Below are 18520 nucleotides of genomic sequence, written 5' to 3' on the forward strand. Positions count from 1 at the left end.
AAGCTTATTCTTCTACTAATGTCATTCCATAATCAACTCGCTTTTGATAGCTTGAACCCTACCTCTTAAAACAAGTTGGAAACTTCATCCTTGTTCCGTATCAACTCCCCGACCATTATAATTTAAATGTACCACATAGTCGAGTATCTCATTTTCTTACTCTCAGGTCTTCCCAGCCCCAAGTTTGGAAGATTTTCATGACACTACTCCTTTCTCGGAAATCAGCGAGAACAAATCATGCTGCTTTCCTTTGAATTTTTTCCAGTTCTCGTATCAAGTAGTCCTAGTGAGTGTCGCATACACTGGCAGCCATACTCTAACTGCGGTCTTACCAGAGATTTATTTACCCTCTCCTTTACTTCACTACTACAACCTCGTTAACATGACTACCCCATCGAAGATCATTTTCCAGTTATAATTATTGACAGAAAGTTTTTAATGTTTTAGTTTCTATTACAGCTTTTCAGTTCACTATGGTTAATAAGTAACATTACTTAAATATTTAATACACATGCCTGTTTGTGTCTTCATATTTTCCCACAGTATAATTCTTTTTTGGGGGACACCCTTTGAGAACTGTATCACTCTTCTTCCAAGATCTTGTTCCTTTCAATGAGGCAGAAATAAAGATTCACATGTTAAGTGTATATACAATCATTTATTTGGCCTTAATAAATTCACAAATACAGCAGTTTCTGAAAAGAGAAAGACAGTTATATGAATAAGAAGTATTTTTTGTTTAACTCTGGATATATGGTGTACATGTCATAGGTTCAACTACTCATATAAATTGAAAAAAAAGTTTCTTTAAGTACTTGTTGGCAAAGGAGAATGCAAAAACCCTTTATTCTTCTTGAGGGAGGGAATGTTAATTTCCCTTGACATTTCTTTTTCTGTGTTATCTCCTGAACAATACAAGTCTTTTTGAAGCAAAGTGTATTGTGTCTTACTCCAAATATTTTGTTTTCATTTTCCAGGGGTGCACGTTTTCACTGTATAATAAATTACCATATACTTTAAATAATTATAACCAGTGCTTGAGGTGGGACAGAAGGGCATCCTGCCAATATACATTCGAACCATCCCACTACTTTTTGATGGCGACATCATCATCCCAGAATATTTAAATATTATTCTTCGTTTCAAAACTTGCATAGAAATTTCTTTTAAATGAATTACATCAATTAGTAGTCAAAGTAAAAAATAAAGAAAACACATTTGCAAGCTCACAGCAAATCTGTTTCAAAAAGTCACACTGTGATAAACGCGCTATGTTCATCCAGTACCCCATTGCTTAGCGACTGAGGGTCATATCGCCCACTACCTGACTACCTACTCTCCCTTCTCTCTGCTTTAAAAAATAGGGGAAAAGAATATGCCCAAATTAGCCACTGAGCGTAAAAGGGTGGGTGTCAAACAGATTAGCTTCTCTATTTTCGAAGTTCTGATAAGTGCATCTATTTCAGGCATATTCATCGCAGTTTTTGTGTTCCCAAGACATGTTCATTGCGACATTAATTTATAGCAGGTATTCTATGACATGAAGGAATCTTTAAAGAAAATAAGTTGTCGAGCGCCTGTGGACAAATTTCGCACCCATGATATGGTAAATGCTTTTTAAGGAAGCTGCATGTGCATAGAATTAAAATGACGTTAATCTGTATATTGATATTACATTCATCGTGAGAATAACGTATGGCCTGTGGAGAGGTCTGGAGTGGGACTTTCGAGTTGACTCCCTTGGGAGACCTGCACGTCTGTGAGGACAGAGCCCTATCTATGATGAAATCGGATCTTGAAGATGGCGCACACACCCAGTCCCCGATTAGAATCCCTGATCCAATTGGGAATTTGATAATTAAGACAGCGTTTGAGTGAATATTATGAGTTAGTTGGGAAAGAGATTACACCATCTCACCACTTCTTTTATCCCACATCAAGCACTGGTTATAACACCACATTTAGTACTGCAGCGCCGAAAAAGGTTTCTTAAAATACTTAATTTTTCTATAAATAAAATCTAACTCTAAAAAAGTAAATTGTCCTGATTATTTTGAAAAAAATACTCGTACATTTAAAATGAATAAAAAAAAGACATTTCTATAAATTACGTAGTTGAGAATCGCGGAGATGCTCTTGTGTGACGTTTTATGAAAGTCATACATGCACCTCTTGAAAATCTTCACCTTCCATTTTAAAAACTCTTCAACTAATTACAACAACAACAACACAACATCAAGGAAAATGAAGAAAGAAATAAGATTATGCAGGCAGTAAAAAGACAAGTCTTGGCCTGAATGTGACGATGTTACTGTATATATATTTACACACTTGGCACTTGCTAACGCGCACAACTCTATTCAAGAGTCCTTCGTTCTTATTGTACAGCAATGTCCCGTTGATCCTTACGTTGCCCTCCTGGTGTTAAGCATCGGAGTGAGAAATATCTGTAGTCTTTTCTCTTCAGAACAAGAGTCCTTTTCAACGTCACTTTCCAAAGGGCTACACCCCAAAAATTCTGGAGATCTCATACAAAGACTACATTTTCAATCGAGTTCACTGCAAGAATCTCTTAATCTTGATTAGAGAGTTTCTTTGTTTCCTTCATGATCAATGTTTTCATATCCCCAACTATACGCGTATAAAGTAAGAAAACTTTACTATTAATATAGGGTGCGGAAAGGAACACTGTATTTGCCAATCATTTAGGGGGTTATTGCCGGTAGGATGGTATGATCGGAGACTAGTTAGAATAAAATTGATTTAAATAATACATTAATTAAATTCCTGTTTGTAAAATATTAATCAGAATTAACACAAAAAACCTTTAAATATCTGAAATTTGGTTTCCATCTCCAATAACCCTAAAATTTTGAAAACATTTCGGGACAAAGACCAATTGGACGCCCTAGAAAAAGGCGGTTAGATCACATTAGAGAAGAGAATCATACCAAGACCGTAACAAATGGAGGCACATCATTCTTAAACATCCTACTCGGCTCGCTGGAAGGAAATCATGATGTAAGAATCTCCCAACTCCCCTGTTCTAATTCATTAGTGCCTTTTAAAAGAGAAAACAACAATTCATTTCTGTCATTGTTTTCCATATTCCTTTATGTCTATATTTGTTACTAATTTGAGAGTTAAACCACTCCTCTGTGTAATATTTTTCTTTTACAATGCTTAGTAATATTTTTCTATCTGAAAACTTGAACTGTCAGTATCTCCATTTCATCTTCTCAAGTTTAGGGGATTATTGCAGAGAACTCTCGGTTTTATTATGTTCAAAGTAAAAATTGATTCAAACAGAAATACAACTGAAAGATCAAAATATCAATGTAAAATCTCATAGGTATTTATAACTTGGCCCGTTCTGAGTTCTGTACATGAATTCTGATACAAAAGCTGATGGAACAGAGCTTATGAATTTCTCACTGCCTCATATCTTCTGACAGACAGAACACTGCCACTGCAGACTTTATTTCTAGTAATACAGAGTTAAAGTAAATGAATATTTGCTGATGCTAATAACAAAATATTTGTTTTTTGTAGCACCATTTAAAAATCCATTTTCTGTTCTGGCATAATTAATCAGATATTCATTGAAGTGTTTTAATGTTTATAGTGTTAAGTTAAGAAAAAACCTTTTTTGGTGATTTTTACTTTTAATAAAAAAAATTTAAAAAATAAGAATCAACAGTAAATGTTCACAGCTATATTCAGGTAACTCCCTATATTTTCCTCAATTTCTGATCACAAATTTTCAAAGAAATCTTTGGGTCTCAGCTTTTCACAAACAGAACTAATTAGTCTTTTCTTTTGCATAATTAAAGATGATGTAATAATGATTCAAATGTGCTGTTCTTTTCCTCTATACATACATCCTTCACATCCTTGCCAATAAATGCAAATATTCCCCTTTCCTTTCAATATTTGATTTACTTTGTCCTCGTTTCCCCATCCAGAATTCATGAGACTTAGGAAATGGGAGTAAATTTCCTCCATGTTTGATAAAATATGAATGTTTCTCTTTATGCTTAAAATTTGTACCAAAACTAGCCAAGTCTTTTGTAAAGAGCTCTCATAAAGACAGCAGAATATGACAAACTCAGGAACTATTACCATAATATTATTATTTATGAATACAACTCAGTCTTAAGTTTTATTTTCAATTTGCTTGTTCACTTGAAAACTGAAAGGATCTTTTGTGTTAAAACTTGTGCTAATCACATTGTAATGTAGGAATAACGGTTATCACAGCCTGAACAAATAAAAGGTGATAATAAACATTTAGAAAAACATACGCCTGAAAATTTTGAAATGCAACATTTCTAAACAATTAGGAATGTAAGATCAGAGTTTGACAAAGTCAGTTTCTTGAAGGAAATGTTTAATTTGTAGTGATAAACAAAAAACAAAACAAACAAAAAAAATCACAAAAATAACTTGCCAATTTTCAAACCTAAATGATCATAAATCTAAAAAGCACCTTTTTACACAGTAATTTTTCTACCTTTGAAAAGTAAAAGGAAGTTTGTTCATCTTAATAAATTCATCCTCTATGTTTAAAAAATATATATTCGTTGCCAGGTAAGATTATTTTGGAAAATGTTTTTTGAAGAGACCTCTTAAAAAAATTTGCTACAGGGATTGAGGAACGTGTTACCATAAATTCACTTACTCTTAGTGCAGTCTTTTCTTTGCTTGGAAATAAAGCATATGGTTTGTGCTAATGTTACCCCTTCCTTTTTCAGAAAATTTCTGAAGTATTTTTTTTTAACCAAAATAAGTGAACAAAAATTTCATGGTAAAAATATCTATGGCCCATACATATCCTTTTACAGTAATGGATGGGAATACAAACTAAATTAGTGAGTAGGGAGCACAGTCTATCCTGCTCTATGGTTGTGTGTGGAGACTTGCATACACAGTAGGGGATTTAAAAGAAAAGGCTGTTCCTCTAATGTTTACACAAATCTCATCACCCAACTCTCTACTCCCTAAAATATTTTGCACTCTAATCTATTATTGCTTAGAATCAGGGTCCTAATGATGAATTTTCAAAATGACTAAATTCAGTTGTGATTTACTAAAAATCCATATGGTATAATGATTTGGGTTTCTCTCATTACCCATTTAATTTTTTTGAAGATCTTCAAGCTAATGCAAGAATTTAAGAAGACAGTTTCAAAGCAAGAGCAGAACAGTTGGCAGCTGTCTGAAAGAGGAACAGTGAAATTAATGTCTTAACAGTAAATTTCACGAAAAACTCTTTCACATCATTCCGTATTGGACGCTTGATATAGACAACAATTTTAACTACAGATATTCTCATCCAACGTATAGCAATAGAGAAAAGAGTATTATTTTGTCGGCAACGATCAGGCTTTATTCGCCATTTTTCCGATTGGTTTCTTCTTTGTCGCAGACAGATGTACGGGCGCTCTTTCAATCTGTATTATTTTTACACGAAACTAAACGCACTAATAGAAAAACAATAACAGAAAACAAAGCCAGGTTACTTCCTTTGGTGGTTGTGGTTGTGGTGATGGTTGTGATTATGTTGGTAGTGATGGTTGACGATCGACCTGCTCACCTTCTGTGGTCCAAACCGTAACACTTCCGCATACGATTTCTCGAGGCGTTTCAATTTCGCTACCTCTTGCGAGGCGGTACTGATGTACGGCTGATAGTCCCACGACTTGTCGCTACTCTCCCGTCTAGTGAAGTTGGACTTATCTTGCGGAGAAGAAGTCTCAGACCTCCTGCTCCAGACGTTGTATGAAGTGCTACCTGCCAACGGTGCAGATGATGAACCATCTCTATTGGGATCCTCAACATACCGGGGGATATCCTTCCTCTTCTTGTTCGCCCTGCCCGTCGTGAAGGACATGCCAATACCAATTGAGGTAAGCTGCTCCAAACGTTCAACCCTCTGTGTCATCGAAGCCTTCAGATTCTTAATCGGTGAATTCTTGCGGGATTTCTTCTTTATTCCTACACCAACAGACAAATATTCGAGGTAGTCCTTCTTTGGTGCAGGTTTTGAAGACGTTTCTTGGCTGCATTCTGCTTCTTCCTTATCCTCTGTTGTTACCGAGGTACTGTCGGTGGTAGAATCTGGGATCATTTGTGTGTTCTCTGGAGTATTGACTTCCTTCTTTTCTGTGGAGAAATTTACCGCTCGCTCACCATTAACTTCGTGAACCTTTTCTACTGTCGGGAAGGTGACAGGAACATCTTCCTTAGCTGGAGTAACGGGAGGAACTTTCGGAGCCTCTACGAGTGGAGTGAGGTCGTCTAACAACGGTAACTGTTCACCTTCGTCCTTGGCCTCTGCAGCCCGTTTAAGTACAGCAAAGATCTCTCTGAACAGCTGGCGGTACTCTGGAGTCTTCCGGAAACGGCTCTCGATGGGACTTGCATCGTCGTAGATGCTGAATCGACAGTCGTCGCCATCCGCAATGGAACATAAGAACGACCCTGGAGGCAGAAGGTGACCTTCTGTTTGAGTTCCTTTATTTGAAGTTTCATCAGAAAAGCCTGAAGATGAAGTTTCTGCTTCTGAAAAATCTGTCGGAGTCGTCGAGAAGGCTTTCTCTGCAGTGCTTCCATTCTGTTTCCTTGCCTTATTGTTCTTACTGTTATTTGAGTTATCTTTCTGGTAAATTTCTGTCGTCTCTACTTCCTCGTGATCACTCTCGACGCTGTCTTTGACCTGGAAGCTGTTGAAGTCTCCGGACATCTGGAGTTCCTCTTGAAGAGACAGACAGTTGTTGGCAGAGAAGGATTGGTGCCTGCTACTCGCAGGGTGTCGCTGCATCTCCAACAGTGCCTCATACTTCTCCACCAGGATACGATACGGATTGTCTTCATGGTGGTCTTCAACATCATTCTGAAACAAAAAAATTATTGGTCATTTTATTTATCACCATTTCTTCAATACATATAACTATGTAACGAAGTCAGTAAGTATCTGTGAGCTGGTGTTGTGTGCTCACCAGCCACTAGATGGCACTGTTGTCTACGTCAGATTTGAACGTTATTAGATCAGTACAGCTTGCGCTGTTGTGAAGTAGAAATGGCCACGCCACACTGTTTACACCAAGGAAGAACAGCGTCCTGTAATCAGTATTTTTGTGGCAGTCTGCGGGTGTACAAGGAGCGGAAATTCGTAGAAGACTTCCGGCACAATAAAGGGACAATGTTTCACCATAGCGGAGTGTTCACCAGTGGACTGAACAGTTCAAAAGGTGTCGCATGAGCGTGAAGGATGAGGATAGATCCGGACGTCCATCTGCAGCTGTAACTGATGCCAGTATTGAACAAGTGTACGATATGATCCTGAATAACAGATGAGTGACTGTTCTATGAAGTTCTGCTCCTCGTACACCCTCAGACTACAAAAACATTACGGAATACTGTTCTTCCTTGGTGCAAACAGAGAGTGGCACGGCCATCTTTACGTCGCAACAGCGCAAGCTGTACTGATCTAATAGTGCTGAAACCTTCCACAGACTTAGGCAATGGTGCCATCTAATGGCTGGTAAGCACACAACTTGCCCTTGTACTTGGGTTAATAGAGCAGGAAAGTGGACAAGGACTTAGTGCAAAGAAAATAATTAGATTCAAAAGATCGGAAATTAAAAATATTTGCAAGAGATTGGAGAAAAATTACAAAGAGAAATGAAATAACATCTAATGTACGTGTTCAGCCTGTCACGGAGGGTGAACCAGAAAGCTAAGTTTTATTTCAGAACAGTTTGCACAAAAGGAGTCTGACACGGTATATACAATAGAAGAGTCTAGTGCTATTTGTGGGAAAGGTAGAATGCTGTGTAATACAGAACATGGGATGAAATTAAGTACGTACTCTCATATGATCGTCAGCAATTGAATTATGTACCTCTTCAACTCCTGTTGCCTTATCCAATGAAAATACTGAATGATACATAGACCACTAGTAATTCCTTCCCTAGTATCTTGCACACCAGTTCCTGATTTCACAGACTTTTGATCCATCTTGGGTCATTTCATTTTATAATGCAAAAATTTAACCTGTACTTATTTTATCAACCATTTAGAGAGAAATGTAATCCACAAGGGATTAGCTGCCCTAAAACAAGGGCACCATACATTAACAGCATGAAATTGTTAGTAGTGCACTTAATGTGACTCCAGTCTTCACACTATTTATCTTGGGATAAAATAAGGTTTCGTATTTTTTAATTTTGAAATACCCCTGTTGTACAGCTATCTCCAACGATAAATACTTTATTTGTATAATGTATAAAGGGCAATTTACTACTGACAATGAATTATGTAAAACATGGAAAACTGCTACGGGTAGTTGTTAGGTCCGCCCTGTCAATATTTATTATAAACTTGTTAGTTTACACAATTATTATTCGTAAAACTACAACTATCCGTGGCATTTTTCCATGAGTTTTGTCAATGTGGACCAATAAAGAACAAAAAAATGGCAGGTATGTGATACTTTTCTTTAAAGTACTTAAAATGGTGGGGATCGGTCATGGTATTTATTGATCTAGAGAAGGCATGCGATAGTGTTAATAGAGAAAAGGTGTGGGAAACCCTGGAAAGAAAAGGATGTGGAAGGAAATCAAGTGAACTAGTAAAAGCAATGTATAAAAACTGTTCCAGTTGTATCCAGACTTCAGTGGGGAGTACAGATTGGTTTAGAAACCAAACTGGACTAAGACAGGGAAGTGTATTGTCTCCAGTTGTGTTTATAATGGTTATGGATGAAATTCTAAAGGAAACAAAGGCAAGATATGGAGGGGATATGAAAATGTTTTTGTTTTTATAATTTGCTTTATGTCGCACCGATACAAATAGGTCTTACGGAGATAACGGGATAGGAGAGGCTTAGGAGTGGGAAGGAAGCAGCCGTGGCCTTAATTAAGGTACAGCCCCAGCATTTGCCTGGTAAGAAAACCACTGAAAACCATCTTCAGGGCAACCAACAGTGGGGTTCAAATCCACTCTCATAGCTGCACGCCCCTAACCGCACAGCCAACTCACTGGTAATATTCTTGTTTGCAGATGACCTAGTAATCTGGAGAGTCAACAATAAAGAAGTGCAAATCCAACTGGAGGCTTTAAATGACAATATTGAGAAATATGATATGAAAATCAGTGCTGAGAAGAGCAAAACAGTGGTGATGGCAAGAGGAGAAAGAGAAGGAAAAGGAATCATTAGTATCAGGGAACAAAACCTGAGGTTGTTAAATATTTAAGAAGTGAAATAATGTGAGATGCAAGGTTGGATAAGGAGATTAGCAGAAGGGTACAAGCAGGAAGTATGTATTTTTACGAGACCTGGTATGTACTTTTACGAGACCTTACGTGTCTTTACATTGTTTAATTTCTTTGGTATTTGTATTTTAATTTTGCTTTAGGCTGACGATGACCTAGTACTAGGTCGAAAGTAGTCCCTAATCATTTATGTAATTTAAACTCTTTACATTTTGTATTGAAAAGGTGGACCCAAATAATACATTAATTTACTCTATTGTAAGAACAGTATAAGGAAAAGGAAAAGGAGACTGGAATGGAATACGATTACTGAAGAGGAGTGGTGGAAGGAGAGGGAACGGTGGAGATGTGTCATCAACACCTCAACCTGGCAGGAGCTGGACAACGGGAAATGGAAATGATGATGGACTTAAAACAGGGTTCGTAGTGTCTCTTCATTTCAGAATCAACTTCTTGGGCCTCAAACATTATTGGGTCAATAACAATACCAATGTTTCTCTTCCTGTCAATCACGACTGTCTATGTGTACTAATAACATTATTTCAGGATGTTTTGTTTCTAGTTTGAGCGTGCACTTCTCTTCAAAATTCCTTGTTTGTGGCAAATCCAGCCTTGGAACTCAGATGATAATAAAAATATTAAGATGACTCTATGCAAGTGCCCACTAGATTGTCGTTAGCTATACAATATTCCTCTGTAAGAACCTGCAGCCTTAAATTTATTATTTCAGCTTATCAGGTGTATGCATTAGTCTTTTCAGGTTTCACTAAGAGATGGCGCCAGCAAACAGTATGCAGCGTATGAATTTGACGCATATGTCAGTTTCTTCGTCTGACATTAACCTACCAACGCACACAAGTTGAGTCCGCCAAACACAAGCATCTGTGTTGTATGCTTCAGTAATCATATCGATGGAAAGAATATTTGCGACGTGCATTGCTTTTCTTACTTAATCAAAAGAAAAAGGCTGTGAAAAGTCGTCACTTGCTGGTAGAAACATATGGTAAACAAACTCCATCGATTAGAACATGTGAGACATGGTTTTGACAATTTAAATTTGGTGATTTCAATGTGAAAGACAGTGCTCTTGTGCATTATGAACTCTTGAAGCCCAGAAAAACCATTAATGCTCAATGCTATCGCCAACAAATGATTAATTTAAATCACGCATTGATTGAAAGACGACCGGAATGGGCCAGAAGACATGGCAAAGTGATTTTGTTACACAACAATGCACCGTATCACACAGCAAAACCAGTGAAAGACACCCTGAAATCGCTTGGATAGGACATCCTTCCACACCTGCCATACTCACCTGACCTGGCTCCATCTATCACCTCTTCGCATCAATGGGGCAAGCACTCGCAGAGCAGCACTCCAGCAATTTCGAGGAAGTTGGAATATGGCTCGACGAATGGTTTGCCACAAAAGACAAGCAGTATTTCTGGCATGGTTTTCATGGGCGAAGTGTGTAGAAGCCGATGGCCAATATTTTGAATAAACAAAATAGGAATTTCTCTTGAAAATTAAGCATTTTCTTTGCCACAAAAACTGGCAAAAACCTATGCATACACCTGGTATCCTCCTATTTCTGAGGTCACTCGAACCACCCACGCTCATTTTGGTCTTGGCCGGGTGTTTAAGGCCGGATGCACTTCCTGACGCCATGCGATTTCCCAGATAAAAATCTTGACCCAGGATTGACCGGAACTCATACCTCAGTCTTGCAGGGGGGAAGCCGGCAGCTAAGTCATTGAGCTAATTACACCCACCAAATGAATGAATGAATGAATGAATGAATGAATCGGCTACTCATTTCACAGAAATGGAGGATAGTGGGGCTGTTACAGAGAACCACATAGTTTCATTGTAAACTGAGACAGTCCTGTTAACATCCTATCAGAATTTTATGAACGTTCTTTAATCCTAATGGCTCCGGTGGCCTTCCAATGTTACCCGAGTTCACGCATGCACTACATGTCTGATTTGGCAGATTTTTTTATTAATGCCCAATTTGTCCTTTATATGTTGCCATCTTTGGTGGTATTGACTTCACATCAAAAACATACAAAGAATTAATGAAAGAATAGATGCGCCTAGGAAGACCAAAAAGCATTTACAGGGAAGAGATCACAAGACTCTGCAGAAATCTCCATCAACAGGGAGGTGCATACTTGAGACTGAAATTTGTGAAGTCAGATAAAGAGATTGGTCCAAAAAAAGCCCACAAAATGAGCGAGTAAAGCTGATCATTTTCTCACTATCTACGCACAACTCTTAAGTAGCACGAGACCCAGATTCTTTGAGGCCCAATCAAAAAGAGCTGGAGGCTATAAAATTAAAAATTGTACCGTTATTTCGAAAGTATTGCACAGGACTGCTGAGGCACTTGACCCACTGTGACAAGATGGAGAACGGCCGTCTCATTAAATTCCTCAAGCTGTGTTGTGAACTAGTTCCGCACGTACTGCTTGACGTATTACAAGTAATGCTTGACGTAGTTATCTGTGGTGAATCGTTTGCCTCTCGGAGCCTTCCTTAGCTCGCTGAACATGGCATAATCACAGGGAGACAGGTCTAGACTGTGTGGAGGGTGACTGAGAACAGCTCCTTGACCGAGTTTGCTGTATGGGACCTTGCAGTGTCATGGAGCAGACTGATCCCACTGGTGAGTTGTCCTGTTTGTTTTTATTTTATTGCTTTGCGAAGGGTGGTCAAGGTTTCAGACTATCTCTGCACAATCGCCGTTGCCCCGTGCTGCAGGAAGTCCATAAGAAGGGGGCCTTTCTGATCAAAGAAAAAGCCAAGCATAACCTTACCCACAATTGTATGGATAGCCTTTGATTGTTTGGGTGGCAGCGACCCTGCATGCTTCCACTGGAGACTTTGTCGTTTTGACTCTGGTTCAAAGTGATGACACCATGTCTCATCTCCAGTGACCATTCATGACAGGAACTCATTCCCTTCCTTGACAAAGTGCAGCAGATATTCAGGAGTCCCCTCTGACATGCTTCTTGTGCTGGTTGAAGGCTAAGGCATCCAATGGGTGCACTTTTTGCAAAATTTTAATCTGTCCTTAATGATAGTGTGAACACTTCCAACTCTCACTCCGATCTCTGCGGCAATGACTGCTACCATAACTCTCCAGTCTTGCATAATGAGGACATCGGTAATAGGGTGCGGTGTACCAGACCGTGCATTATCGGCCAATGACATCCGTTCTTCCCTGAATCGCTTGATCCTTGCAATGGACATGCTTCCACTGTCAAGAAACTCACTACACCCCTTTGCTCTTCTTTTGAAGCCTCTATTTCACCATTTTCAGCATGACTGAATGCAGTGGATAGTCGACACGTGTAAGTGCTCACTTGGGGTGTGGCCATGTCCTTCTAGTGGAAAGTTTGGAATCTCAACGCTCTTATAGGGACAGCACCTTCTTCCTATTCTTTCAGCGTTTTTCATTTTATAGCCTCTGGCTTGTTTCTTTTTGAACCAAGCTCACACATGCACCCCACGGGGATTGCAAGATTTAGGCATACTGTCTTCCTGCTTAGGCTTGTACTGTATGTGGAAAAGTAAGATATGCCGACATTCTATTAACTGTGTCTGTACAGTATGTCTTCAAAATGTGTACAATCATTTACCACACATTGGTCATACTGTTTCTGAAGATTATTGAACATTTTGATGAACGAAGATTGCTATAAGGACTCAAAAAGAGACAGCCCCGCATAACTTGGGAATATTTGTAGGTGGGTATGTACAGTAGGTATCTGGGGCCTTGAGATCCACGGAGCAGAAAGGGTACGGGAAGTATCGTCCCAGAAAGGTAAGAGACTCCCAAGTATCATCGCAGAAAGGTGGGCTGCAGTTCCATCTTGCTGCATCCATTGTCGTTGGAGGGGCAAGTTTCTGCACAACAAAAATGGTGCAAATCCTGCATGAATGGCGAAATGATGAAGTCTCTAAATAGATTACCTGGAACCTCAAGACAATACTGAAGGACAGAGTTGCCAGGGGCAAGAAGTATGTAGCAGTTTTTGTTGACTTTCGAAAAGCATATGATTCAGTTGATAGGAGCACATTGTTTAACATCCTTAAAGAAATGGGTACAGATAACAAGACATTACAGCTAATAAAGGAGACCTTAACAAACACATACTCAAAGGTTAAGTTTATGGGAGAGATATCTGAACCCTTTGAAATCAAGACGGGCGTTAGGCAAGGAGATTGCCTATTCCCCACTGCTGTTCAATTGTGTCCTGGATAAAGTCATCAAAGAGTGGGAAAAAGAACTCGCAGAAAAAGGCATTAAAGACCAAATAAGGATAGGATACAAGAAAGAAAACATCACTATCAACTGCTTAGCATTTGCTGACGATCTTGTACTGTTATCAGAAAATATTGAATCGGCGATAATACGAGTTAACACTTTAAAAGCGGTAGCAATGAAAACTGGCCTGCAGATATCATTTGAAAAGACACGTTTCATGACTAACATGAAAGAAGCCCCAAGATACATAGTAACAACAAACAATGATAAGATAAATAAAGTTGTTAAATTCAAATACCTTTGTGAGATTATACAACCTAATGGGCTTGATAAAGCAGCAAACCGCGCGAGAGCCAGAAAAAATGGAGCTTGCATTCCACCTTACAAAAAACATACAACAAGAAAGCGATCTCTATTAGGATAAAACTACACCACTATCAGGCAGTAATTCAACCAGAGTCCTTGTATGCTTCAGAATGCCTGAGATTAAAAACCAGGAAAGACATTGAAGAAATTGAGAAGGAAAGAAAGATTCTAAGAAAAATCCTCGGTCCAAAGAAATGTACTGACACATATCGATTATGCAGTAACAAAGAAATATATACAATATGCAGCAGGATTTCAGATGTCATTCGAAAGCGAGGAGTTACATTTTTTTGACATATTTCAAGAATGCCTGATGACAGACTTGCCAAGAAAATCTAACCACTTCAATAAGCCCAATAGGAAAGGCAGCTCTTATGAAAAATGGTTTGTTAACACGAAGAAGGATTTGCAAGAAATGAACATCACACATCAAGACATCCGCAATAGAACCACCTTCAGAAAAAAGTTACACACATTTAAGGGTTTCCTAGAGCCAGAAACAGCGACCAAGAAGAAACAACAATGGACGGCTGAAAGAAAAGAAGCAGCAAGCAGGAGGATGAAGGAGTACTGGCGCCAAAGAAAGTTTAAATCACGAGTTATTTACGTGGTCCACAGCTGGCCAAAATCGATAAAAGAAGAAGAAGATTACCTGATCCACTGTTTTTGGATTCTGTCCAGTATTATCTGTGAAAAAAAAAAAAGGGCCCAATATTCCACGACTGTATATGGCGCACTAAATCGTAACCTGCACACTGCGTAGTGGTTTCTGTATAATAACAGGCTGTTCAAACCCTAAAAAATGTGCCATTTGTCGACTGATGTAGCCATCGACGTGAATGTGGCTTTCATCTGTAAACCATATTCATAATATCTTGCAGAAGAAATCTGGATTCTTGTAAGTCATGGATAACACTCAGCTCCTATACTGTAATAGGGCTTCCACATCCTTTTCTGTCAGACACTGAGCAACTTTAATGTGGTTATCAAATCCACTGAGCTCTTTGAATATCAAAACACATTTATTTCTAAAACCAAATTTCAGTGATTTTAGTCGTAGATTATGCTTTGGGGCTGTAACACCGTTTGAAAAGTTTTCCACAATTTGGGTAGTTTGGGACACCTGTTCTTGGGTGCCTTGTTGTCACCTTTCATTGATCCTGCATCACAGAACTTTGTCAATGACACCTAACATGGTTCTCTTATTTGGTGCCACCTTAATAAATTGCTCCTGGTACTGTCATTCAATTGGCCCATTCTGACACTCCACTCATTATGACCGGAAATGACGTTCCACAATAAAGACCTTCTCCTATGTCATGATTATCATCATCATCTAACCCTTCAAGCTATCTGGGTACGGTGGATGAGCTCTTGCCAGTTTTGTCTATCCATGTAGATCTCTCCCTACATAATCACTTTCCAGTCCCCTCCTCTACTCTCAACGTTATCTTCAGTTGGTCCAGTGATCGTTTCCTTAGTCGTCCAACAGGTCACTTCTGCTGACTGTCTGTTGGTGTTCGAGTGCCTGGATTCTCTTTACATGACTGAACCATTGAAGTCTTGCAGACCTTTATCTTTCTTCCAGAGAGTATTCCACTCCCCAAGATAATCCGACATCCTGATTTCTGACATGATCATGCCATGTTTTCTGCATGGCATTCCTAAGAAATTTCATTTCACAGGCCTGCAATTTACTAAGGTCTAAGTCTGCAATTTCTAGGCCATGTACGAATATGGAAACAAGATTTATACAAGGACATCTTGTTTTGTAGAGCTACCTTCTTGTCACAGATCAGGGGATGTATGAAGTTATATAGGAAGTATAATAGAAGAGTTTCTAGCAGAGTACTGAGTGCAGAGAAAGCCAGTGCAGTGATCACAATGGCAAATGGACGTAATCATCTCATAGACGCGGGGCAAGATTACACCTATAGAAACTAAATTAAACTGAAGTCACCAGCTATATACAGCACATGCTCAGGACAAAAATAAATAAATAAATACAGCAAACAAATAAACTAGAAAAAGAAACTTAACTCACCACTGAAGGAGTCTGGTAAGTTTGTAATTTTAATAATTTTTTTTGTTTGCATTTCATGCTGATGAATGTGAAATATGAAATACCAGTTTCCTGAACTACTCTCTGAAGCAATTTACGTGGACTGAAAAAGTCATCCCTGTAGATCTTCTAACATCTTCTGTGTGACAGCTGTTCTCGTTTGCTGCTTTTTCTTACTAGTTACAAAACCAGTACTATGCTACTTGTGAACAAGTTGTTGTACTTAACGTTTCGATGGTACTGTAGAACCAGGAAACTGCCTGGAATTTTTGAAGGCACCTTTTATTATTATTATTATTATTATTATTATTATTATTATTATTATTATTTATTTATTTATTTACCATAAATCGTACAGATTTGAAATGAAGTCTTGCTGATTTTGTACATTCCTTTTTGGAGAGTGCTTGTCCTTGCAAACCTTAAGGGATGGCCATGCTCCATCCAAAAATGTGAAGTAAGAAGAGAGAAGCAGGAAGAAAATTTGGCATACTCAGAAAATACTGAAAAGGTGCCAAAAAGATGTGTTAGCAGGATGCAAAGTATCCTACACAGAGACACACTTCAGCAAGCTTGAGAACAGCGACTGCAACATCTAGCTTATATACTCACTATCGTTCTGTTGTGTCAACGTCCACAGCATTTGACACTGTTGACAATACTCCTGTTATTCCTCTTCACACTTCAAGGATAATTTTTTTAATTACCGTGGAAGAACTTCAGTAACAATCTAAGGATGTGACAGTCATCAGACCAAGGTATTTTGGCAATCTTGAAAGATACTTTCTTTTTCTTTGTTAACAGTTCAATATCGCATACGAGTGCCTTCAGTGATGTTGAGATGGAAAAGGGCTAAGAAGGTAGTGGCCATGGATTTAACTAAGATAGAGCGCTAACATTTGCCTGGTGTAAAACTGGGAAGTCATTCAGTGCTACCAGCAGTTATCATCCAAATATCTCATTTTCCAAATACTGTGCATTTATGTTCTGTGCTTGGGGGTATGGTATGCGTTAAGATAATGCCATTGCAGTTGTACATCAGAATCAGTTTTGCCTTCACACTGATGGAGCTCTGACACACTTTTGACGTTCACTTAATGACACAATTAGTTTTGATTGGCTTTTCAGTTTGGGTTTATACGATCAAGCTCATCGGGATGCACCATTCTGGTTTGATACTAATGGTTCAACTGGTCTCCCAGAGGCAAGTATCCTTCTTAGAACAGATCATGTGTTGGATAGATAAGCGAGGTAGGTTGGATACCGTCCTAACGTGTATAATCGCGAGAAGTATTGGCACAGTTTCCTGGTGAACATACAACAGTGTTGCCACTAACAAAGAAAGAAGCCTCGTACAAAAAGACAAGCTCTGTAAACAACAAGATTGGTGAAAACTTTCAATAATCTGGAAGAACTTTTTATCTTTCCCTCCTTCTTTACTTCTGGGGGGTTGCTGAAGCCAACCAAGATTCTGATATGATTTTTAAAGCTATTGAAACAGATCAAGGAAAGAACTCACAAGAATCTACTTCTCAATCTATTTCTGTATATGAGCCTCTCCTTTAACATCTGCCGAGCTGCTGCCATGTCCATATTTCCAGGTTACAGGAACTTTAATTCATGACTTACTTCACCCCCTGTGGAGCATGACAAAACTATTGCACAGCTGCAGCAGTATGCTCCTGCCCTACTCTGTAGACAAGTCCTTATTGCGATTTGTCCTCTGTGGGCACGGCTGATATACAATGTCTATGGATTTCAAATACAAGGCTGCACCCTTTTGCATTCCACTAGAGTTTCCTTCACCATCTGGACCTTTATGTTTTCTTATATATATATATGATATGAGTAAAGAAGTGCAATCAGAGGTAAGGTTTTTGCAGATGTTTTCCTGTATAGAATAATAAATAAGTTACAAGATTGTGAGCAACTGCAAAATGATCTCGATAATGTGAGATGGACAGCAGGCAATGGTATGATGATAAATGGGGTTAAAAGTCAAGTTGGGAGTTTCTCAAATAGGAAAAGTCCTCTCAGTTTTAATTACTGCATTGAGGGGATGAAAGTTCCTTAAGGAGGTCATTGTAGGTACCTGGTGTTAATATAAGGAAAGATCTTCATTGGGGTAATCACATAAATGGGATTGTAAAAGAAGGGTAGAGATCTCTGTACATGGTTATGCGGGTGTTTAGGGGCTGTAGTAAGGATGTAAAGGAGAGGGCATGTAAGTCTCTGGTAAGACCCTAACTAGAGTGTGGTTCCAGGGTATGGGACCCTTACTAGGATAACTTAATTCAAGAACTGGAAAAAATCCAAAGGAAAGCAGCTCAATTTGTTCTGGGTGATTTCCAACAAAAGAGTAGCATTACAAAAATGTTGCAAAGTTTGGGCTGAGAAGACTTGGGAGAAAGGAGATGAGCTGCTCGACTAAGTGGCATGTGATATAGATGTTGATTCCCATAGGGAACCTGAAACATTTGTCCCGAATGAGTCAATCTATAATACCAATTTAGTTGGTCCGCCGGTCCCGTGGTGTAGGG

General features: G+C 38.7%; 1 protein-coding gene across 4 annotated transcripts in view; it reads right to left on the reverse strand.

Moving 5' to 3' along the window:
- Nucleotides 1-638: 638 nt before the first annotated feature.
- Nucleotides 639-18520, reverse strand: part of Cen (cerebellar degeneration-related protein 2-like) — a 467429-nt gene continuing 449547 nt past the window's right edge. For all 4 annotated transcript variants that reach the window (XM_067157215.2, XM_067157217.2, XM_067157218.2 and 1 more), the window contains exon 7: nucleotides 639-6895. In XM_067157215.2, coding sequence (XP_067013316.1) covers nucleotides 5519-6895 — 1377 coding nt within the window. In that variant the 3' untranslated portion in view covers nucleotides 639-5518. The remainder of the gene's footprint in view (nucleotides 6896-18520) is intronic.

This window comes from Anabrus simplex, chromosome 13 (genome assembly GCF_040414725.1).
Source record: "Anabrus simplex isolate iqAnaSimp1 chromosome 13, ASM4041472v1, whole genome shotgun sequence".
Taxonomy (NCBI): Eukaryota; Metazoa; Arthropoda; class Insecta; order Orthoptera; family Tettigoniidae; genus Anabrus; species Anabrus simplex.